Here is a 26,022-nt window from a genome sequence, read left to right as displayed (position 1 = left end):
TACAGGTTAATTTGTGTGATTACCATAGTTTTTGTGAATTGGACAATAGTAAACACCCAGAAAAACAGAAGATTTTTCTGGTACTAATATTTTAAATAATTAGAAACCTTAAAATATAAGTTAATGTTATAAATAAAAGACAGGATTTTTTTTTGTTTATTTACTGTTGTTCAAATACAGTTGTCTCCATTTTATGCCTACCACTTCCCTCACTCCAACCATTGATCCTACCCCTTTCTGACTTTGTCCATATGTTATTAAATGTTTTTAAAATATGGCACTAGAACTGATTCTGGGCTCAAAACAAGTAGTACAGACATTGGGAAGACTCCATAAGTGTTTCCCCATGGAGATTAGTAATGTCAAAGTCTTTGGAATAAATGTTTAAGTGGAATAATGCACAACATAGAATCAGAAAAATAATAGGAATTAAATATATTCAAAATAACTCAAATTAAGGATAGAAAACTGGTATCATATATATACAACCATTCCCTCCTGAAACTTCACTAAAAATCACTCAAATAACGTTAAATATATTTTTTAAGTAATAAACCCTAAGCAAAAAGAAAACTGGAAACTGTATAAATGATGAAAGTTAGATATAAAAGTGCTCAGTTAGTTAGTAATTTGTCAGATTCCATAACTCTAAATGGTAGGATACAGATGAGGAAACTCAACCTACCAAACCTATGAATTGATAGCAGTGGATACTTGTAAAAGTAAAGATAAACTTTGGGCTAACAATGGAAGTATTGGTGGCAGGTCTATTGAGAAGGCAGTAATATTTCCATATTTTGCAACACCAGCCCCTGATATAGATTTTTTTTATATTGTTTGCCTAGAGGGTATAAACGAGAATGCCCCTTATCTTCTAGGCTGTGGCTAGAAGAATTTAACCCAAACACTCTTACTAGATTAAGGGAAAAGATCTAGAGATACTGACTGACATTGAGAGTTCAATGAAGACAAAAATGCCTCACCAGATCTCTCATATTTGGCAAGCACCCTCCTACACCCTGCCTACCTGCTATATCTACAGAACATACAATTGGTTTAGTACCCCACTCTTTAATGTAAGAGTGAACAGAGCTTCATACATGAAAATTTTAAACAAAATAGACTAATTGAAAAATGAAAGATAAAAGCAATTTAGGATAAATGGAATCTATACAGAGAGAGACAAAAAGTTCAAAAAATATTGTTGATATTTTCAGAGAGATAGGAGAGCTACTACATCCAAAAAATGTGAATAGAGATATAAAAAAATGCTAAAAAAAAACCTTAAAATCACGGAAGAAATAAAAAATCAATGAAAGAGCTGAAAAATTAAGTTAAAAGAGAAAACAAATGAGGTGAAAGAGATAAAAAGACTACCTGAGTCTCTCAAAAATGAATAAAAATAATTCCATATAGGGACTATCAACATGAAATTTTAGAACATAGGTGACTAAGAGTCCTCAAAATTCTGATGATATGAGGGGGGGTTATATAATAGTTTCCAAGATCTTATAAACAGCAAAATTTCAAGCTAGAAAACCCTGGAATGATAAGATAAAATGATTTGCAAATTAGAATTTTATATCCAGCCAAACTATCAAGTGTGAGGGTAGATTAAAGGCATTTTATGAATTTAAGAGCCCCCAAATTTTATTAATCAGACATCCTCTGTTAGGAAACTGTGATAATACTAGTGAATAATCCTTGAGAAAAATAATACATGAGACACAGAAATTATAAGAAGGTAGAACAGAATAGTAAGGCAAATAGAATCCTTAGGATAATGATAAAGCTTTAACTCAAGGTTGCTTTATGCAGAACATGTTTCTAGCCAAAGAGTTGTATAATATACTAGGATAATACTGAGATTAGAAATGGGAATAGAAAGTCAATAGATAACACCTGAAGTCAAGATATGATACCTAATTGTGAAGATTCAGGAACTAGAAATGCATTGTATTATTTATATATAAAAGCAAATAAAAAGTCAATAAAGTCGTTGAAAGGAGTGCCTATAATAAAGGAATATAGAATAGGCCTGTCAGTTTTAAGCAAGCTTTTTAGAATTATATGACTCTATAAAATGTGTATAAATTGGTTATTTTTTTCCAATTGCAGCTGTAACAAACTACCACAAATTTGGTGACTTAAAAAAACACAGATTTGTTATCTTACAGTTATGTTGTTCAAAAGTGCAGAATCTGTATTACTGGACTAAAACTGAGGTGCAAACTGGCTTGCATTTCTTCTGGAGGAGGCTCTGGAAAAAAGTCTGTTTCCTTGCCTTTCCCAGCCTTAAAACCACCTATAATCCTCATCCTCTTTTTCCATGTTCTAAGTACTTCACTCCATTCTTATTTCTGCTCTCTGTAACTCTAATCTTTCTGGCTCTTACTACATAAGGACACTGCTTGTTATATTGAACCCATCCGATAATCCATGAATCTTTCTATCTCAAAATATAAATTAATAATGAACTTGGTACATCAACATTCATTTTTTTACTATAAGTAAAGAATAAAGTTAAAAATAATTGGCACACATAATGTTTTGGAAATCAAAACAAAAATTAATTCAGGAAACTTTCTGCATTGTGACTGTGTTGAAACAGCCATAAACCCTCCCCAATGTCTACTTCAGATTGAGTTAAGATTCCCCTAACTTTACAGTTAAAACTGTTGATTGTTTGGAATAGTTTTGATTAGGTGCTGTGGTAAGCATTTCATTACCATTATTTTTATTAGTCCTCAATAAACTGTTAGTGGATGTTAATATTTTCTCTAATTTCCAACTGAGGCTTTCAATGATTGATTATATTGTAACAGTGAACATAATCTGTACTTAAATCCAAGTCTCATTTGTTCAAAAATCCATGTTTTTAGTTCTAACAAAACATCAATTTACCAAATATTTCTAGGTATCAATGAACATAATTATGAGGGGTGAATAATGTGACCATGATCTTGTTATCATCAACATGAATGACACAAATACATAAAAACCTGATTTTGTGACAACAAAGGGAAAGAAAAGATATAACTGTCACATTAAAATGTTTAAATATAATTTTTGTTCCTTAGCAGGAAAAACAAAATCTGAGTCCCACAATAGTGCATAAAACACTACTGACTTTAGGGAACTTAAACAGCAGTGCAGAATGAAAGGGTTTTCTCTGCTTGCTATATGTGTGAAGCTAAGCTACACAGGATATAAAAAATGAGAAAACATGACTCTGTAAAATTGTGCATGTGTGTGTGTGTGTGTGTGTATCAGTATTATTAAACAAAAATGTTACTTACTCATGATGGTTACCAAGAAGATTTATTTGGTTTATGGCTCATATTTTCAATGTTAAAAAACTGTGCCACTATTTTTATATATAAACAGCATCACTTCTAACTTTCCAAATGAAGACTATTAAAGAAATGGTGAATAATATATTCTTAGAATATTTAGCATGTGGTAAATGCACCATAAATATTTGGGTAACAAATAAAATAAAGGGCAAATGAAATATTCAATAAATAAATATCATTTATTAATTTATTCACACCTAAAATCAAGAGTAATGGCTCATGGTAATACAAGTATTTTCAGTGAAATAAAACATTCATATTTTCAAGAACCATTGCATTGTAATATATATAGATTTCTAAACCTGAAGTAAAGTACTTTTGCTAAAGAGATGAGTTTAAGTAATATTATACTATTACTTATGAAATGGTAGGGTCTTTAGTATTTCATCTCAAATAAGACTAAGCAGTCTTTGGTCTTGGTAAGTACTAAAAGAATATTTGAGAAATTGAATTAAATAGGCAAGAATAAAAATGATAATTTAACATTAGAGTCTATAGGGAAGTGATAACTTCAGATAGCAACATTATCTTGTGCAAAATTATTACATTACTTGACAACTGTAACTCTGTCTCCTCAGTCAAAAATATTAACATTTGAAGTTCAGTCAAAGCTCATCTTTTGTTAAGATGATTCATATGTAGACAATACATTAATTTCTCATTTGACTTCCAAACTAGTCATTATTGCAAGAAAGTAAATAATAAAAAAAAAAAGCACTTACTCTGTATTCACTAAGTAAGGTAAACAATCATATCCATTCAATTCATATGGTATGTCTCAGATATTTGTGTACAGGGAAACAAGAATGGCCTATGAGCTATAAAGATAAACCATATTCTAAAATCTCTTTTATTTTAAGAAGCCATCTGTTGCTAGATGTTTGTAAAGTATGAAAAATGTTATTGTACTTTATTATTGTACAATATTATTTGTAATATTGTAAATATTTATTGTAAATATTATTTTGGAAAATTTTAATACATTGATGCATAAGCAAAGCCGTTGATATACCCTTACAGCTATTAGTCAGAGTGACTAAAATGGGCAATTCTGACTATTTAGTCCATGAAACCTTTTTAATCATCCTGGCTGGCAAAGATTTCATTTTATTCTGGGTGCTTGGCAACATCCTGTTTATATTCATACCGCACTTGGCCCATATTAACTTGTAATTAATTATTCCTGCTACAAAATTTTCTCTACTACCTCCTAATTCCATGAGGGCAACAATCTTGATTTTCAGATAACATATGATTCATTACTTTGGTGACTATTTCCTGACTACTTACTATGTCCCAGCAACCCTGTAGCCAGGGTTCAGACTGCCCACGTTTATACTACAAATTTACTTAGTATAAATTTGTGACAATAGTCAACATAATGTCCTGCAGGCTGACAACCGTCTGCATTGGAGATCAGCCGATGAGTAAGGTGCAGAATCTCCTCTCCTACCTCTCATAAAACAAAGGCAGACACTATTTCAGTGAAAAAATGACAATACTATAACAAAACTAGTTGTAAATCTGTGGAGCCTGTAGAATGAATGCTAATCTCTGGTTTGAGATGAGTGTGTGTGAGGGTGTGTATCATGAGGGTATTGTGTAAGAGCTTAACTCGACCCGGCAATTCCACTGCTGGGATTATATCCTAAGAATCCTAAAACATCAATATCAAAGAACCTATGCACTACAATGTTCATAGCAGCACAATTTACAATAGCCAAGAGTTGGAAGCAACCTAGGTGCCCATCAGTAAATGAATGGATCAAAAAATTGTGGTACATATACACAATGGAATTCTATGTTGCAGAGAGAAAGAAGGAGCTACTACCTTTTGCAACAACATGGATGGAACTGGAAAGCATTATGCTGAGTGAAATAGGCCAGGTGCTGAAAGACAAATACCATATGATCTCACCTTTAACAGGAAGCTAAACAACAAAACAAACAAGCAAGCAGAAAAAAAAAAACAAAGACACTGAAATAGAGAACAAGGGGACAATGACCAGAGGGGAGAAGGAAGGGAAGTTGGGGGGAAAGAGGGGGAGGGATTTGGAGGAACAAATAGGAAGGACACAGGGACAAGAACTGAGGGGGGTGGAAATGGGAGGGAGGTGGGGGGCAAGGGGTGGGGGAGGCTGGGATGGGAGAAATAGACAAAAAGCTGTACTTGAAAAATAACTAAATAAAATTAATTAAAAAAAAATAAAGTACAAAGTATCAAGAACACATGTTAACCAAGTATGAGAGGCATTATAAAATATTGGTCAATACTGATTCTATAGCCATGAGACATAGCTGGGTTCAACCCAGCCCCTCCCTCATTGTTCACCATTTACAAGCTGTGTCCTTGAGCAAATTATTTGCCTTTCTTTGCTTTAGTTTCTTCTTTTAGGAACATGTTTTCATTTATTCATTACTGAATAATTACTACTCTTCTCATTTTTCTGCCTTGAGTGTAGTATAAATCTCAAAGGGTTAGTGAAATTCAATGAGTTAATAGGTATTTTTAGAACAATGCCTAGAATTTAGTAAGCGCTCATTCAGCATAAACTATTATGAGTTTTTGCCCTCGTTTTCCTTATTGATTCATTTTCTTTAAAGCTGTATCATTATAAATTAGTATAATCTGGCCAGCATGCAAAATGGTCATGATAGGATACAAATAGTTTGAATAATGGATGTGATTCCTTCTTTAAACTTTCAAATACTGTGAGTAAAGTAGAATCCTTTAAGGAGAGGGACTTCTGTGGGTGAAGAGGACTTAGGGCCCCCCAGTTCTTCAATCATCTCTCGGTGTTTACTGAACACATGCACTCAACTAATATGTGTTCTAGACATTGTAGGAGTTTTTCTTGGGATTACAAGATAGAAAGTACACATAGCATATTAGTAGAACATGTTTATATGAATAGAAAGAAAAAGTGGGGTGGGAGATGAAAAACCAATAGGAAGTCATCTATTCAAGATGACAGAGTCATGGCCTACTTATGGAAGCATTTAATTTTCCATATATCTAAATACCCTCTGTCCACCACCTTTGAACATTGAGAACTGCTGATAACATATTTGGTTGAGTGCCCGCATGGAAACAATACTAATCAAAACTGAAAAAATTAAATGAACAAGCAGAAAAGAAACAGACTCATAGATCTGAGTCCGTTTTGACATTGACGTTTTGCCAGATGGGAGGGGACTTGGGAAACAGAGCACAAAAAAGTCAAAAGTGTTATTGAAAAGTGTGGGGAGATTGATAAGTGCATGAAGACATTAATAATGATGCTGTCTTTGTCAAGAAAGACTATATGAAAGGGAAGGAAAGGAAGAAGTAAAGGTTTAAAGTGCCTAAGAAAATGGAGAGAAACAGTGGTGTGTTATTGAAGGAGAGTATTGGTTAATACTTAGCTTTACCAACATGTCAGTAAACATCAAAATATACATTGCAAATTTTACTCTGTAGAAATCCTAAACAAATAATGATCTTTGCTGCAGCTGACAATATTAATTTGAACGTAACATGAAGTACATATTTTGAGAACTTTATTCTGCAAGAGTTACAATCTAAGCCAGATACTGATATACTATGTTATAGTAAGTGTTATAAATAAGGCTAACTATAACAATTTTTGAAATATAATCTAGTTATCTTTATTTATGCCAACTTTAAAACTATATAAATGAAACTCATTTAAGAAAAAAATGACACATGGACAAAGCCAAAGTGGGTAGGATCAAGGCTGGGAAGCAGGGGTGGGTGGGGTGGGTGTGTGCTGAGGGAAAATGAAGACAACTGTACTTGAACAATAATCAAAAATACACAAAAAAGAAAATTAACTGCCCCAGGAAGCGTATTGTGTAATGGTTTGTTTTCGTATAAATTCTTTTAATAATCTCTTTGTTTCTCTTAAGCCTCCCTCCCTTTCTTCCTCCTTCTCTCTCTGAGAATTTTTAGCCAGATATAGTGCACTGAAAAGCTCAGAATAGAAAGATGAATACGTATACAATACTTCTTGACTTCTGGTAAAATTTCTCTATCCTTTCAATAGAAGCCTAAAAACACTGTGCCCATTTTTTTTATTTATCTTTAGAGGGGAAGGGAAGGAGAGAGAGAGAGAGGTGTGGGGGGGGCGGTCCATTTTTAACAGGTATATGGAATTGAAATATCTTGCTCCCTCAAACAGTAACAGGCAACTTCACTGCAACAAATTATAACCATCTTTTAACCTTGGATTTACTTGTGTCCTTGCCTATTTGTACAGGTGCCTTTACTATTTTCTTAAGAATTTTGAATCATCATCCAGCCCCTCAAAGACCTATTTATAATTCATAGTACATTGATTTCATCTGCTGAATTTATGCCATAAATCTCTCAAAAGGAAAGGCCCTAATATGTATACTTTCTTTTATTACTTCCTATGAAAAATGCCTCTTCTAACAGTACATCACATATTTTTTTCTTAGTTGCTATTTACAGCTTCATCATTCGAGTCAAAACTACAAAACTTTTTCACTCACATTTGATTCTATAAAAATGTGAGGTGATTAAAGTAGCTTAGTAGCAGCTAATCATGAGGGACTTGTTAGAAAAATTTAGCATTATTTGAGCTAAATGTGGAAAAAATTATGCTCTTGGAGGTGACAGAATCATTCAGTGTCATTAAATCCACTATCCCATCCATGTTTTGTCATATCTTTTCCCCACTAGATAATTTCTGTCTCATTTTATTTCTTCCCTGACAAACATAGATTTATGTACAGCTCATGCATAAAACCAGATAGCAGATGGTATTGTCATACCTCACTGCTGGTTATCAATAACTATTATATAACAAATAAAGAAAAGAAAGAAAGTGAATTTCAAAAAGCCGAGCCAATGTTTAAAGTGTTATGTCGGAGGTTGTAGAGATGAGCCAATAATCACTTATACAACTGTGTTGATCACAGAAGTTGGGGCTTCTTCCCGTTCATGTGTGTGTGCAGCCCCTTTCCAGACCTTCCCACCAATGTGAGTCCACAGCTTCTTCATCCCCTGAATCTGGACTTCGCCACATGACTTGCCTTAATGAATGAAACATTAGTAAAAATGGCTTGTAAACTGTTTTTATATTGCAGCTAGCTCTCTCTTAGAACCCTGGGATCATGCCAAGTAACCTGTTGCCATAACAAGAGTTTCGAGGCCCATTAACCTGGAGCACAGTATGCCTACTGCCAGACATATGAGGGAGACCATCCTTGACAACCAGCTACATTCAGATCTGCCGCCTGGCTAGAGGTCTGAGGAGTTGATGCAGACCAGAAGAACCACCCTAGACAACCCATAAAATAGTGGGGTAAAGAAGCAGCTGTTGTTTTAAGGCATTGAATTCAGGGATGCTTTATTATAAAATTAAAGCTGATTGATACAAACTAATCTCTCAACTTCTAGACTAGGCATTAAAAGTATATATGCAATTAACTTTAAACTGACATTTAATATAGAAATGGCTCTGATCAGGGATTAATAATCTTATTATCTCCACCCACGCTTACCTACTGAGACCTTACTCGGCAGTAATCCAATACTGGGACATTAATTCATACCTGAATTACTATCTACCCCCATGTCCACCTAACATCCCTATAATTGCTCTATCCAATAACGGATGCCTCAGCTTGCCAGGCTCATTTTTATTCTTCTCTCCATTCTTAAGCAGACTCACTATCTATAACAAGTATAGAGCCTTCTGCACTTGTCTTTCTCTGTTGAACTTATTTTAATTGACTTAATGCCTTTAAGATCCCATGTCTCAAATGGCAGAATTTTATTTTAAATTTTTTTTAAGATTTTAATTAATTTATTTGTTTTTAGAGAAGGAAGAGAAGGAGGGAAGGAGAGAAATATCAATGTATGGTTGGCTCTCATGAGTCCCCTGTTGGGAACTGGCCTGCACCCCAGGCATGTGCCTTGACTGGGAATCGAACCTCGATCGTGTGGTTCACAGGCCCACAACTCAATCCACTGAGATACACCAGCCAGGGCAGAATTTTATTTTTTTTTAAGTAGCTGAATAATACAATTTCTTTATCCATTCTTCGATCAATGGACACTTAGGTTGTTTACATATTTTGGCTATAATAAGCCTGCAAAACATAGGGTTCATATATCTTCACAAATTAGTGTTCTCATTTTCTTAGAATAATACCCAGAAATGGAATTGCAGGGAGCACTATAGTTCTATTTTTAATTTTTTGAGAGACATCTGCACTGTTCTCCATAGTGGGTGCACAAATTTATATTTCCATCATCAATGCACAAGGGTTCCCTTTTCTCCACTCTTCATCAATATTTATGATTTCTTTTTCCTTTTGCCAAGAAACTCAGGATTTATTAGCTATGTCATTTCTTGTTTTTTTTATAATAACCATTATAATAGTTGTGTGGTGGTATCTTATGGTGTTTTTTATTTGTATTTTCCTAATGATTAAAGATGATGAGCATCTTTTCATCTACTTCTTGGCTATCTATATGTCTTTTTTGGAGAGAACATCTATTTTTTAAATTAAATCATCTGGGTGTGGTTTTTTGTTTCTTTGCTGCTGAGTTGTACATATTTTGGATATTAACCCTTTATCAGCTTTGCAATTACTTTCTCATTCAGCAGATTACTTTTTTTTCTTTTGCTGATGATTTCCTTTTCTTTGCAAAATCTTTTGAAGTTGATATAGACAAGCAACTTTTTGAAGTTGTTTATAGACAAATAAATAAGTGGTCTTGTTTATTTTTGCTTTGCCATTGGAGTCAGAATTAAAAAATCTTCACTAAGACATATGTCAAGGAATTTATCTCCTACATTTCCTTCTGGGAGTTTTACAGTTTCGGGCTTACATTTAAGTCTTTACTCCACTTTGAATAAATGTTTGTATATAGTGTAAGATAGTGATTGAGTTTTATTGTTTTGCATGTGGCTGTCCAGTTTTCCCAGCACTGTTTATTGAAGAGACTGTCCTTTCCCTCTGACTTTTCATGGCTCTTTTATCATAAATTAATTGATCATAATTATATGGGCTTGTTTCTGGGCACTCAATTCTATTCTATCGATCAAGGTTTCTGTTTTGTTTTTCTAATACTCATCTAAGAATATGCTTATTATTTTAGAGAGGAAGGACAAAGAGAGAAACATTAGTGTGAGAGAGAAACATCATTGGTTGCCTCCCATACACCCCAATCAGGAATTGAGCAAGCTACCTACCTAGGTATGTGTCCTGACTGGGGATTGAAACCACAATCTCTTGATGTATGGGATGAGGCTCCAGCCAAGTAAGCCACCTGACCAGGGCAACATGCATCATTTTTATGTTTTTATGCCAACAACATACCGTACTTTTTAGCATAATGTTCTTCACAAATCTTCCTACTCTTCATATTCAGTAGCCTCTATTCATGGTTCCAGTGCCTCCTCTTCAGGTACGTTATTATGCTCTAGGGATTTGGTCTTGACTGATATAATGGGGTAAGAGACTTCAGAACAATCATGCCTGTGTAGGGATCAGAATATGCCATCCCCAAATATTCCACTTTGTCACAAAAATTATTTTAAGCAAAGACACTGAGAGATGGCAAATGAAGGAGATGCATGCTACACTCCCCCTATCTATCTAAAAACATGGCATAAATTTCCCCTTTTCAAGCTGTCAACTCTCTCATACCAGGAAGGAGAGCATGATCCTCATCAGTGGAGGTGCAGAAAGCACTGGAGAGTGTCCCTAACCAACACTCGCCAAATTAATATAGGAGAGCTATATAGATTAACTAAAATCAAAGTTAAGTCAGGGGCCTGCTACATGCTGCCTGACACTGAACTTGGCTGACCAGAGATTCAAGCAGACCATCAAGAGCTCCAGAAAAGAAAATGACCTGCAAAGGTTGATTAACAGATACACACCCACATTTTATTGTCTATTCATCCCATAAAGGGAAAACAGAAGGAAACAAAATATACCTTGTAAAGGTTAAAGTTAATACCCACATTTTTGCCATTCTTTATTACCCTTGCCAGCCATTTCCAATAGAAACTACAGATGTAAGCTCAACCTCCAGAGATGGTTGGGGTCTACTTTCCTTCTCTTGTTAGGAGAGTTTACTACTCCGTGTATGTAGTGCCTCTTCTTGCGTATCCTCTCTGCTCAATCAAACCCGCCTTTCCACTTTAACCTCTGTCTGACTCCTGTCTTGAATTCCTTCTTGCATGAAGCCAAGAACCCTCAGGGCTCAGAGCTCAAGACCCCACTAGAGACTTGCCTCACAGCATCAAAATAACTCTAACCTTCCCTTGGTTTCCTGGTATATTTACTTTCCTACAATTTTGCTGCTTCTAGAAGCCTAAGTCCCCATCCTTTTGTTTACCTATGTCTCTGAATTTATCACCATAGGTTAAATGGCATGTAAGTCCCTGGTGCTGTTTCTCTGGACCTTGGATTCTTTTCTACAAAAGCTTCCATGTACATGGACATGTAAAAATTAAAATAAAAAAGTATGTACATTTTTTGTTTTTAAACTATCATTTGTCAGTTTAATTCAAATTTTACCAACCAAAACTTAAGAGGATAGAGTAAAATTTATTTCCTCCCTAACCTTCACAACATACTATCTTCTGTGAGAGACTCCAATATATCAAAAAAATGTTGAATTCATGGAAGCCATTGACCTCCACTTTACAGCCTACAGCTGAATGAGGGGAGATCTCATGTCTCTTTTTCTTCACACTAATCATGACTCACTCAACTCTGCTCTCCAAAATCAATTACTATGTTATCCTCTCTCTTGAATAAAAATCATTTCTTGCTTTATCATTGCTGACTTCCTGTGCACAACTTTCACATTGTATTTCAATCTTTTTCTTATCTTAGCAATTTTAATGTTTCATTAAACAGCATTCTATTATTGCTTTCTAATAGTCTCAGTTATCTAAATAGCTAATTTGCAAATTGCCTTAGCTAATAAGTGTGTCATAACTAAAAGTCATTTCTTCATTTTATGAAATCTAAAAATTTAATAACTAAAATTCTTACATTTTGAAAATCAATGTGTACATGATATATAATAGGCAAATTAAAAATAATACATTGTAAAAGGTGATATTTTCCACTTTGAAATTGCAAGAAATAAAAAACATTATCAAATGTATTTTTGGCATTCAAAAGAATATAGAAGTAGATAATTTAAAGGAAAACAAAAAGATATTTTCAATGAAATATAATTTAAAAGCAAGGCATTGTCACCAATAGTCTTGAAAAACTAATCTGAAAGTATAAAGCTATTAATTACACTTTTGGATCCTAACACAAATATAGGAGTTCTATCTTATTATAATTTATTGAAAATATCAATTCAGATATGTGACAAAATTTAATGTCCATGAAGAAAAAGAGAAAAAAAGATAGGAGGCCAGTACCATGTCACTCAACATGTGTTGCTAATGCAATTGAAATTCTGAATTACAGAATTTATATATGTGGGTGTATGTCTGCACATACATATATGTATTTGACTAATTAAATTATTAATATATTTTAATACTTATAAGAAAGCCTTTATTTGTTTTTATTTACTTTCTGAAATGCTTTAGGTTTATAAGAGAGTAGAGGGAATAATTAAAGATTTAACAAATCTGACACCTTTGCTATAAGTGTTTCAGATTTTTAAAAACTAATATGTTTTAAGTGTGGTTGGAAATATATAATGCTCTCAATGCCATTTCCTGTTTTTACACCAAGATAAAGCAAAAGGATTGTGAATGATATTAAATGTCATAAGAACAGAATAAACAGTTGCAGATATAGCATGGGATACAGACTATCAAGTCTGATCTGAAATACATATTCTTACATGAGTAAACATATTAAATGCTGGACTCACTAGTTATCAGGTAAATGTATGTTAATACAAGTTTACCTTTTATGTACTGGATCATCATAACATAAAAATTACAAAATCATTGTTATCATAAGTTTGGAAAATAAGCCTTTTTATAGACAATTGATGAAAACATAAAATGATATGGTCTTTTTAGAGATTTGGTCAACTATAAAAATAAAATAAACACTTTGCAATTATGTTCCTAGAATTCTATGCTAAAAAGCATTATGTTTGTGAACAAACATAATTATATGGGCAAATGTACATTGTGACACTGTAAGTAATGATGAGATACCAGAAACAGTCTAAGTACTTATCAAATAAAAAGTGGTTAAGTAAATTATGTTATCCTTAGTATAGAATTAATAACAGGCTTTCAAAAGAATTAGATGGGGCCTATGTGCTGAAGTGAAAGCTTTTCAAAATATATTGTAAGTGGAAAAAAAGTAGCTGAATAATGCATGTAAGGTCGTTCTATTTTTGTAATTACACACAGTACACACACATGCATAAAGAAAATTCTTGAGGCATGACAGCCTTCAATTATGAGTAAGTAAATGAAATTAATGTTCTGATGAGGCAGAATTTTTAAAGCTATATTACTTGAACACTTTACAATAAATTTATGTAGTATTTTGTAATTTAAAAAGTATCAAAAGTGAATGGCCTCAGTATAGTAAAATTGGAAAAGGGGGCAATATATAGAAATCACATAGACATAGGAAAGAGAGGGATGTTGTATGAGGAAAATGAAGGTAGTCCCTTTAAAAGCTGGATGACAGGAGTTTTCTCAAAATTATACTGGTAATCCACACAATATTATGCTGGAGTAAATATTTAAAATGTTAAAAAATGTAAAGTTATTTATTTAATAATATTTTCTTATTGACTATATATATATATACATATATATATATATATATATATATATATATATATATAGCTATTTATACATAAAGATCTCTTTGAGAAAAAACAATTCACTGACTATAATTAAGCAGATATTCTTAAAGATACAATTTTACTCACCGGAATAAAATTAGTAAATTTTATACTCAAAGTTAATTTCCATAGATTTTAATGTACTTATTTATAAGAAACATTATGAAGGCATATATTGAAAGTTCCATGATTAAAAGCTAATAATCACAATATCATGCTGTACATACTATCAGTTAATTGCTTCTTTGACTTTTGGATAATTTAATTGTATTCATTCTTGAATATAAACTTTAAGAAACTGTAATTACTACATGGAATTACAACTCTAATTTCTCTGGTAAGCCAAATAATACTTGTTTCCATCAAAGTATTTAAAAATAAATACTTATACTTACTTTCAACAATTACTTGTCTGTCTTCCCAGTTATCTCTGATAAGTTGTATATTTCCAAAGTGTGCATCACTGTAAAAGATTCGGTTGGTACCTGTTCTTTTTTGATTGTAGTCAAAAGCCAAGGCTATAACATTCTTGAAATAATGTGGATTCTCATATGGTCTTATTGGTGAATTTAAATTGGTTTCATCCGAAAGATGTATACTTTTTAATATTGTTCTCCCTGAATACAGCAAATAGCCCTCATGCCTTCGGCAGGTGACTCTGTCCTCTGCCAAATATCCGTGGGCACAAGCACAGGTTCTCCAGGATCTTCCTCTGTACAGGCAAAGTTGCTGACACCCACCATTGTCCTTGGCACAAACATTGGTCCCTAAAGATGAAACATAAAAGATACACACATGCATTTGTATTTTGATATTGTTTTCCAAATATATTTTCTAATAAAATATAAAAATTCAATATTGAATATTCTGCATTTTTTATTCTTAATTTTTAGTAGACTGGCCATTAAAGTATCAAACACCATAAAGTACTGAGGTTTTTAATCACACAATTTAAATTTGTTATTTTTTATTTCAGAGTTTATATCCTTCTGCTTCCTTCACTATTCAAATAAAAGCATTAGAATTTTCCCTCAATCAGCTAGTTAAGTGTGTAACTCTTTTTCGAAGCAATACTGGGATTATAAATTATATGTACTGTAATCTTTGGCATAAGTAATATATTTGCTTAAAACATGAACTGAGTTCACAAATAAAATGTACTACTTTATGCTCTGTATTTATGAAATATGTAAGGTATCAAAGCAGTTTATGGCTCTAATGTGCCTCGCACCCTAAGAATATTGGTCAAAAGTTTGTTACCCCAGTTTTGAGTGAAAATGTAATGTGTTATTAAGATTTCTCCATTTGGCTAATTCTCTGCTATGAATTCATCCTCATCTCCAAAATTCCTATACTTTCCTCTGATGTAAAGAAAATTAAATACAATTCTATTTATTTATTTATCCTCACCTCAGTATATTTTTATTATTGATTTTAGTAGACAGGAAAGGAGAGAGGCAGAGAGAGAGAGAGAGAGAGAGAGAGAAGCATTGATGTAAAACAGAAACATCAGTTGGTTGCCTCGCACACATGCCTTGACTGAGGATAGGACCCCAAACGTAGTCAGTGTCCTGACTGGAAATTGAACCTGCAGCTCTTTGGTTGGTATACAGGACAATGCTCCAACAAACTGAGCAACCTGGTCAGAGCTAAATACAACTTATTTAATAAACATAACAACAAACATTATTTAATGGAAGTAATTTTTGTTTAAAAATTCAAATCATTGCCATATCAGTTTGATATGCACAACTCAAAGAAGTGGTGACTTTGGTCATATTTCACACTAACGGCGAACTTCAGGAGCCATAATCAATTTATACGTTAAAATGTAATCAAAAACAAACATTTGGGTTTATACCCTCTAATATGCCAATTGTGCTTTGTACTTTTTTACTGACTATGTGCATCTATCAAGTTTTTCTAAATTGCTTAGCCCAAACCCATACTATAGACATGCCAGGCACATAATGTGTCTATAACATACACTGTCCTAGGAAAAAATATCTATGTATGAACTATTATGTATTTATTTCATTAGGCCAGTATATGACTTTTATAAGAAATAAGATTCCCCCTTCAAAAAATGGGTTTTGAGTTTTTGGACTTGAATAAAAATTAATCCATGATATAAGTTTGATAATAAGATAAATAATAAAATATATTCATTGTATGATGAGACTGACCTTTCTCTCTCACTCGGTTAAAGATTTTAACCTCCTTCAGGTTGACTCCAAGAGCACTTCTCATGGTTATGATTTCTGTAGCATCATTTTTGTGACCCCTTCTGATGGACCCATTGGCATGTGCTCTGCCAAGAGGATGAATATGCACAATTAACACTTTTTAATCCAAATCAAACCAGTTACTTCAGCTCAAGATAACAGTCCAGCAAAAGGAAAGAAACCCGCTTGTAACCCGTGACATTGAAATAGTTAAGCCTAGGATAGAAAGAGTGATGGTCTTTGCTGTAGAAATTACATGGTTTTATGAGATCCTTTTTGTGACCTTGCTAAGGAATGGTTAATCCTACAAGGGTAAAGCGACTGGCACTGAAATAACATTTTGAGACTCAAATACTCATGAAAAAATAAATTACCTGTCAGACCAGTAGATGTAAGCCCCAAAGACTGCAACTGAAAACATATCCACATTGCTCCCTGACAGCACCATCTCACGATTCCCTCCAGTCTCAAGGTCAATTCTTTCTATTTTGTCTGTACGAGCATCACACCAGTACAATTTATTTTCCTAAAGATCAATTGAAACATGACATTACAAGCTTTTTTATTGTTTTTTTTTAAGAAAATGAAGACTAAAAGAGGACTAATGCAAGTTGGCTGTTAATGGTACTCTCAATATTTAAGAAAAGAAATCCAACAGACCTCATAATCAATGGAGATGCCATTAGGCCATGCAATTCCCATGCTTACGAGGACAACCTTCTCTGTGCCATCTAAGTGAGCCTTTCCAATGCAGGGCATCTGTCCCCATTCAGTCCAGAACAAGTAGCTGAAATTAAATTGTTGATTTATAGTAATATTTGGATAGGCACAAAAAGACACTATTAAAAGTAACAGCAGTAACATTCATTCTAAGAAAGCAAACACAATACATTCTAGAATCACTATGCATGCATATTTCATTGCAATAAAATATTTTATTATAAAAATATTTAACTATACACAGAATTTATTCAGAAAAACTAAAAATTCTACCAAAATTCATTTAATACAAGCTACTCCCTATCTGAAATTCTATTTTGAAAACTGCTTGCCTAATTTGCTCTTTTTTTTTCACATTTCAAACATCACTTCCTTCAAGAAATATTCAGATTATTGCAATAATCTCTCTGATTATTGCACCATGTAATCTGTTTCAGAACATGGATGAGAGTGGCACGTTTACCCTTATAATTCTGTACAGTGTTAGTTTTCATTAATATTTTTGCCTCCACTAGCCTATTGGCTCACTGAGGACTGTGATCTCTTACCTTTTTTTATTCATTATTAAACCTGTATCACTACGTAACTAGAATATTTTAAAAAACTGGTATAGGTAAATATGCAATTTATGAATGTATACATGAATGCATCATAAATTTCAATGCTGTCCACTGCTAAATGTAACTACTCTAATTTGAATTTTAGAAATTGTCTTGTGAAGCCATATAAAACAAAGATTTATATAAAAGTAGACGTTCCTATTTTAGCAACTTTGTAATATAAATAGTAATGTGGAAGAAATGTGAAATAAAATAAATATAGAAAGAAAATCTAGAGCATGCTGTAATAACACATGCCAAAAAGTGAAATATAGAAAAACTGAAGGTATGTAATTGATGATTTCTTTCGCTCATTCATTCATTCAACAAACAATATTTATATTACAACAGAAGAAATCATACTTTCAGATAAATAAAATCCATTCATTTAAAGTTACATCAACTGAAGTTTTTATTCAACTGTTAGATAACAGCAATAATTAAAGTTGAGGAAAATATGGTAATTATTGATTCAGATAAAAATGGGATTGTATTCTATGCATATTAGAATTTACATACACATATATATACATATATAGATGATAAATCATACACAAGATGAGAAAATGAAATTACATATAGATAAATCAAAGGTCTACATTCATATTTTATATCCACTCGATGGAGAGATTATTTTCCTAAGGAAAAAGACACTTAAAGTACATGCTTTATGTGTATTCCCTTTACGCATGTTGTTTTGATTTAGTTTAAGAGTTGAATTTTTCCTTGAAAATTCTTTCTTTTAATTTTTATTTATTTATTTTTAGAGAGAGAAGAAAGGGAAGGAGAGGGAAAGGAACATCAATGTGTAGTTGCCTCTGACACACCACCTACCAGGGACCTGGTCCACAACCCAAGCATGTGCCCTGACTGGGAACTGAACCAGCAACCCTTTAGTTCTCAGGCCGGCACTCAGTCCTTTGAGCCACACCAGCCATGGCTGAAAATTCTTTATAAAATAAATGTGTGGGTTTATAACTAGACAAAAAAAAAAAAAAAAGAGGTGTGGCTAGAGTCCCAAGTATATCAAATCTGAAGAAAGTTTCATTCATATTGATAAAGTCTACAAATTCGAAAAGAAAAATTTTATAGCAAGAAATTTAACTAATATTTTATTGGTTATATCTAGAATGAAGCAGGCATGATATTTTTAATTCTTGTATTAAAGTTAAGACTTTTAAAACTTTAAGTGAGGCTCATTACATTAAAAATATTAAAAATAAAATAATGGTTTAACTGGAAAGTCAAATGTGTTGCTCCACTTGGACTTATAAGGACAAATTTTGACATTAATAATGTTCTTAAAAGAACTAGTCAGTCATTGTGTTAAAATGGCAGGGAATGTTTTACTGGAAGAAGGCATTTTGGGAGCAGGACACACACATGATTACTTATTCAATCTAATTCTTATCTACTTTCTCATACTATGAAGTTCAAATATGGATGAGGACATTTATAACATATCTTTTATGCAATAGTAATCTTTCAAATTAACTAAATGAGTAATAAAAATATTATTTTGAGTGAGAAGTCTTATTCAGGTGCTTAATATGTTTAAGCCTAATTCTCAGAGCCATTAAAATTGCAGTTTAGGATGTTAATGATTCACAGTCTCATGGTTGATAAGAATTCACACCAGGAACTGCATTCAGGCTTTGTTAACCCAGGACTGTGCAGGCCTCTCTATGATATGTTGCGTCATCAAAAATAAATATACCAGTAAAATAATATTACATCATATTCAATTTTTCTTTAGATATAAGGAGTATAACAAAGATCTTCATAGTCAAAACAAATAAAAAAACACATTAAAAAAGTTGTTGAGGTTGAGGAACAACTCTCTCTTTCTTCCCAAGTACTTCCTATTCATTTAGACTTTACAATACATCCATACAGAAGGCTTGGATGAATGGAAATAAAATTAGAGAGAAAAATTTTTTAAGATAAAATTATCTTGAATACATTTTCTGTAGTGGTTTGATAAATTAGCATGATATATGAAGCTAAATCTGAAGACAAGAATTACTTTTATAAATAAATAACTTGTCAACTTAATAAAATGGAAAAACTGCATGGTTACCAAAATATATCAACATTTTATAAATATATGGGAAAATAATTTGTTCCATAAACTAAAACTCAAAGTAAAGAATTAAATAAAATTAGCACTTTGAGAATCTTTGGGGCTTGTAACCTGAATTTAGAGAAAGAACATTCTCTAAGCATATAAAACTACAGGAAAAAAATGTATGTATAATTTAAGATGGTAATTTATATAGATGTATTAGAGATATTTTTAATGCACAGAGTCTTTGTATCAAAGTATGATCTTTAGCAATGGGAAGAAATGAAAATCTTTGTCTCTGGTTTTTGAAACACCATGAAAATTAAGATTCAGTGATGATATTAAATATTGATATTTTCTCCATTTTAGTTCAACTTTTGCTGTAGTAAAGTTTATTGGATTGTATGATATAGCCAAGAAAATTTTCTTTACAGCATTCGCTTGGTAAATCTAGCCCTGAAAATACTTCTCAAAGTTATTACTGACCTAGACATTCTTAAAATAGTCAAAATCACATACTGTGTGATATAATTGAATTTTCCCTTGATAATAATTTGTTCCAAACTGACATTGTTCTTATTTACAGAGGCTTATAATTACAAAATTTAAAAATTCAAAATTTAGGACTTCTGGTCAAGATGGAGGCAAAGGTCCCTGGCTGGTATAGCTCATTGTATTGAGCGCGGGCCTGAGAACTAAAGGATCATGGTTCCATTCCCAGTCAGTGCACATGCCTAAGTTGCAGGCCAGTTCCCAGCAGGGGATGCATGAGAGGCAACCATACATTGATATTTCTCTCACTCTTTCCTTTCCTTCTCCTCTAAAGATAAATAAAATTAAAAAAAAAAAGATGGAGGCAAAGGTAAACACACTTTACCTCCTTGCACGACTACAGCAGAAATTACAACTAGACTATAAAGCAAATATCAGAAAATCCCAGATTCATCAGAAAATTGAGATGTATGGAAGTCCAACAGCCAAGGATTTAAAGAAGTCACATTCATCTAGATGGATAGCAGGGGTAGAGATGCAGAGAGGCATGAAGACACAGAGACAATGAGTAGTGTGGAGAGGTGGAGAAATGGATGGTCCCACATTCATGTATGGTAGATAAAAATAGGAAGGATGCCCTGGCTGGTATAGCTCAGTGGATTGAGAGCAGGCCTGCGAACCACACGATCGCAGTTCGATTCCCAGTCAGGGCACATGCTTGGGTTGCAGGCCAGTTCCCTGCAGGCCAGTTCCCTTCCCAGCAGGGGACGCAAGAAAGGCAACCATACATTGATGTTCCTCTCTCTCTCTCCTTCCCCCCTTCCCCTCTAAAGATAAATAAATAAAAAAAAAAATAGGAAGGGATACTTCAGGAGTGAGCTATCCAAGTCCCAGACCAGACCACCTAGCCCCAAGTTCCAGAACCAGGAAGATAAGTCCCTGTAACTTCTGACTGTAAAAACCTGTGAGGGTTGGAGCAGCAGAAGAAATTGCTGGATTCTTTTCTTTTTTTTTTTTTTTTAATTTTTTTAATTATTTATTTATCTTTAGAGGGGAAGGGGGGGAAGGAGAGAGGGAGAGAAACATCAATGTGGGGTTGCCTTTTGTGTGTCCCCTGCTGGGAACTGGCCTGCAGGGAACCGGCCTGCAACCCAGGCATGTGCCCTGACTGGGAATCCAACCGCAATCGTGTGGTTCGCAGGCCCGCGCTCAATCCACTGAGCTACACCAGCCAGGGATAATTTGGTGGATGATTTTCAAATATATTCTTTCATTTTAGTCATGTACTCATTCAAAATACATTAAGTAATTATTAATGTGCTAGGTAGTAATGATACAAAATCAATGGGATTTATTGGCCCTCATGAAGCTCACTCTTTAATGACAGAGGCAAATAGGTAAATAAAATACTTTCTAAGATAATACTAATATAAATTTTTAGAATTTGTTAGTCATAAGTCTCTCTAAGTAATGAAATTAGGGATTTCAACACAGAAAATATTGAAGTACTATGGTAAGAGAAGTTGTCATTCCTATAAACAACTTCAGAAATCGACTTTTATTTACAGCCAAAATAAACATATAGGCCATGTGAGTTGTTTTCTCTTTCTGTTTAAGCTTAAAATTATTATCATTGTATAACAGCTCTTAATTTGGTGTTTGTAACATTTGATTCCATCTTGATTCACTACTTTGTGATATTAAATAATTATATAAAACTGTTACTTATTATATAAAACATTAACAACAACAAAAAATAGTGTCCCTCAGCCAACACTGGAGAAATACAAAGAAAATTTTTTCACAAAGGAAAACTTCTTTGGCACCTGTAATCCCATAGCACATTAGGCTTATCACCTTCTATTATATTAATCCCTGATTTTATTTATGTATTTGTACCCTGTCTCACTGCCCATTCTCCTCTCATTAAAAAAATACATACATATGCATATACATTATAATATTAATTTACTATTTACATGTTTAACAATGGTTTTCTTGAGTGAATGGTTCATTTTTTACTAATTCTTGGTGTTTTCAATATATTATATTTGATGTTTCCTTATAATCTAAGAATTTTCCTATGAAATAATTAACACCTAGTCTCTTATACCCTAGACCAGGGGTGACAAACTCATTTTCACTGGGGGCCATATCACCCTCGTGGTCGCCTTCAAAGGGCCAAATGTAATTTTATGACTGAATAAATGTAACTTCTCTTTAACTAGGGACAAGGAACTTGGCACTGCTGCCAGGTAGAAATAAAGTGCCAGGCTGGATAAAATAAGGTGGAGGGCTGGATTGTGCCCTCAGGCCTTGTATTTGCCACCTGTGTCCTATACTCTTAGTAATAAAGAGCTTATTTAGAATTTTGAAAGTATTATACAAAAATTTTAAATATTTTTTGTACCTTCAAAACTATCGTATATATCAATTAACCTATGCTGGATATTCTGCATTAAAACAAACTGTAGCAATATCAACAGGTAAATAAAATACTGTTGGGAACTGCCTTGCCTAGTTTCAGAAGCTATAATTCCCCATGGCTAAGGTGGAGTAAAGGACCTTGGGATCATACACCATTAAGAAGACAAAGTTTAGCCCTGGCTGGTGTAGCTCAGTGGATTGAGCACGGGCCTGCAAACCAGAGGATCACAGTTCAATTCCCAGTCAGAGCACATGCCTGGGTTGCAGGCCAGTTCCCATTGCAGTCCAGTTATTGGCAGGGGGTACATGAGAGGCAACCATACACTGATATTTCTCTCCCTCTCTCTTTCCCTTCCCCTCTAAAGATAAGTAAATTAAATTAAAAAAAAAAGAAGACAAAGTTTATCTTCATTGTAGGGGTGCAGCCTCTGCCCCCTTTCACTTCACCCTGCTTGGCCACGGGCAGATGACTGGTTAGCCAATCACAGGTAAGATTCCTCAAAGGAGGGGTGACCTAAGACTGGCATGGTCATGAAGGGGCCCTCAGGGAAGGCCACAGGGGGCTATAGAAAAAGGGGGTAATGGACCCTCACTCCTCGGCTTTGATACAGCCTGAGTCCTCATTCTGTCTGCAAGAAGTCTCCTATTCTCTTGGCTGCCTTACTTTCCCTGCCTGACTTAAGCCTGAAACAATGACAGAAGGTGGTTCAGCCCTGTGCTGGAAAAAGTGGGTTCCCTAGGGTGATCAGGCCTAAGAAAGAGTGCATGAAATCCTACGAAGCCTTCTTTACTAATACCCTCAATTTAAATAAGGGTCCAAGCATGAAATTAGTTTATTTCCCAAAGATTTTATGCCCCTTTAGCTATCTGACCCTGACTCAAAATAAGCCCTCAGAATTTTTTAATATTATCTATTGTTTGATCATTACTGCCTGACAGTGACTGATGAGCTTTACCTATATGCCCTGTATTCCTATTCAAAGTGAACCCAATAAAAACCTATTGAGGAACAGGCTCCTCGCCCTTCTCTTTTGGGAGATTGGCCACCTTTCCTCCCTAGTCAGATCATGTTTTGACAGACTTATTCTCATCAGTGGTGGCCTGGGGGCCACTGTGGGTGTAGCCCTCCTACAAGATATTTTTCAAATTTCTCTTTTACCCTTTTACTATGTTTTCATAGATCAGATCCCTTGAGAAATTAAGGAAAGGTGTTGTATTTTTGTGTGGTTGCCTTTGGTTTTCATCAAAAATGGCTTTGGTGGTCTGGGCCAGGGATACCCTCTTGCAGTGAGAGATAGCATGACCCTTCTGGCCATTCTCTGCAACCAGCCGCATAGCTGCAATTGCAGCTCAGGGCATATCGATCATTTCTTGTCTTTCTTTACTCCTTTTGGAGGAAGACATAAAATCCAAGATTTATGTTTGTGGAAAGAGGGTGCATCTCATTAAAAAGGACTGGATGAGTAAGTCCTAACCAGCTTTGTAAGAATGGTAGATATCTACAGTAGAATTTTGAGATAACCCCTCATGAAAAATACTGTGACATCTTTCTTTCACTTCTTTTCCTAATTTCATATGCCTCACTCAGAGAGGGGTGGCTATGATCTGGGGTATGACTGTGGTATTCCTAAGCTACTTGAGCATCATGGTATCTTAATATCATGTACTAGCATTGGGAGTCCACTATTGTTTCTATTGTAAATCAAATTTAATTCCATTTTGTTTTTATAAGTGTTGCTTTGACTTAAATGGAAAATAAACTCTAGAACACAGTATTAAACTATACTATATATTCTTGCTAGCTCAAAAGATGTTAAAACTGTCATTTAAGACCTTCTGCATATTGTTAAGCATATCCTAAAAGCATATCTATCTGCTCTCATTTATATACACAATAAATCAAAGAACATTTGACCATATGTACTTGACTATGGAGATATATCGTCAAGCTGAATCATTGCATTGGAAAGAGATACTTTTAAGTGAGCTATTTATAGTCATAGAAATATAAAGCTAAGTTTAGAAGGACAATGCACATCCTGGTGCTTAAAAGAAAACAAACTGACAGAATATTCCTGCTTCGCTTAGGATCCAATTCCATGGAAAGTTAACAAATTTTTTGATATCATACTGTGACTTCATATACATCATTTTTTGTTGTTATAGGTAGAATATGGCTTTTTAGCATAAAGAAAATTAATTTATTTCAATTTTCAATGGAAAGTGATGGCATACCAAAAGAAGTCAAAGGAGGAGAATTTTTTGAGCTAAACTAAATTTATATGCACTTTCTATCTTGCATTGGCTACAGTTTTAAGAGACTGCAAGTTTCCTTGGTTGAAAAACAGGCTTCATGTCTATTTTCCAAGGCGTATTTACAGTTTGGATTCAGTTAGTTTACCCCATTATGATTCATTTTTTCCCTTGGCCATATAACGTGCCATATTTTAACTTCAAATAGAACATTAAAATGCTAAACTGAATTTCTATGATATGAATTTTGACAGCTAACTATCTATATAATAGTACCTTAATATCGATGTTTGAAAAACTTATATAGGCTGCTCATTTTTAAGCCTTTTTTCTCTTCCACTGAATTCCAGTCAGTAAACATGGATATAATTTATGGGAAGAAACATATCACTAATATATCTAAGCAGGAGTAAACATTTCAGAAAAAATAAGCTTCATATTTAAAAAGGTGTATCAATTCTTAATTATGCATTCTGAAAACAATATCTAACCCTGGGATTTATATAGTACTTATTTTTTAAAGAAAAAGTGAGTGTACAAAGGTAATGATATTTAAAATATTGCTACATAGTCCAAGATTTCTTGTTTCATGGAATGAAAATTTTAAAAAAATAAGAAATGAAAACTATTTACTGATATCCTCTAGCTGAGTCAGTGCTGCACTCACAGTTGCCATGGAGAGAGTGTAAAGTCTCAGACCTCTGAAGGGAGGAAATGATAGCATTGTGTGGCAGATGAAACAGGTGATGAGAAAGGAAAGAAAAATCTAAGGTACGTTTTAATCCTGTCAGGACAAAAGACCCGTGATTAAATTTTGAAAAGATGCCATGGTTAGGGAGAGAATGTAATACAGGCATTAAAGTATAAAAACATGAAAACAAGTTTAAAAGATAAATATAGAAAGAGAGGAAAATGGCATTCAAAGCCTTAAATGAAGAGAAAAATAATCAGAGGAGACATACAATGCTAAGAGGACATGTCTGAAGGAGGTTAGAGAAAACAACAAAATGGACAGTTAAAGAAGGTAACAGACAAAATGAATTACTGA

General features: G+C 33.7%; 1 protein-coding gene across 1 annotated transcript in view; it reads right to left on the bottom strand.

Annotated features, from left to right (window-relative positions):
- LRP1B (LDL receptor related protein 1B) overlaps window positions 1-26,022 on the bottom strand; it is a 1,762,610-nt gene that overhangs the window by 395,774 nt on the left and 1,340,814 nt on the right. Inside the window, exons 39-42 of the mRNA XM_053655128.1 lie at window positions 17,079-17,205; window positions 16,793-16,944; window positions 16,380-16,504; window positions 14,589-14,960 (exon numbers count right to left, since the gene is read on the bottom strand). Coding sequence (XP_053511103.1) covers window positions 14,589-14,960; window positions 16,380-16,504; window positions 16,793-16,944; window positions 17,079-17,205 — 776 coding nt within the window. The remainder of the gene's footprint in view (window positions 1-14,588; window positions 14,961-16,379; window positions 16,505-16,792; window positions 16,945-17,078; window positions 17,206-26,022) is intronic.

This window comes from Artibeus jamaicensis, unplaced genomic scaffold (genome assembly GCF_021234435.1).
Source record: "Artibeus jamaicensis isolate MK-2021 breed Jamaican fruit bat unplaced genomic scaffold, CSHL_Jam_final contig_935, whole genome shotgun sequence".
Lineage (NCBI taxonomy): Eukaryota > Metazoa > Chordata > Mammalia > Chiroptera > Phyllostomidae > Artibeus > Artibeus jamaicensis.
This window is presented reverse-complemented; position numbering and strand designations above follow the sequence as displayed.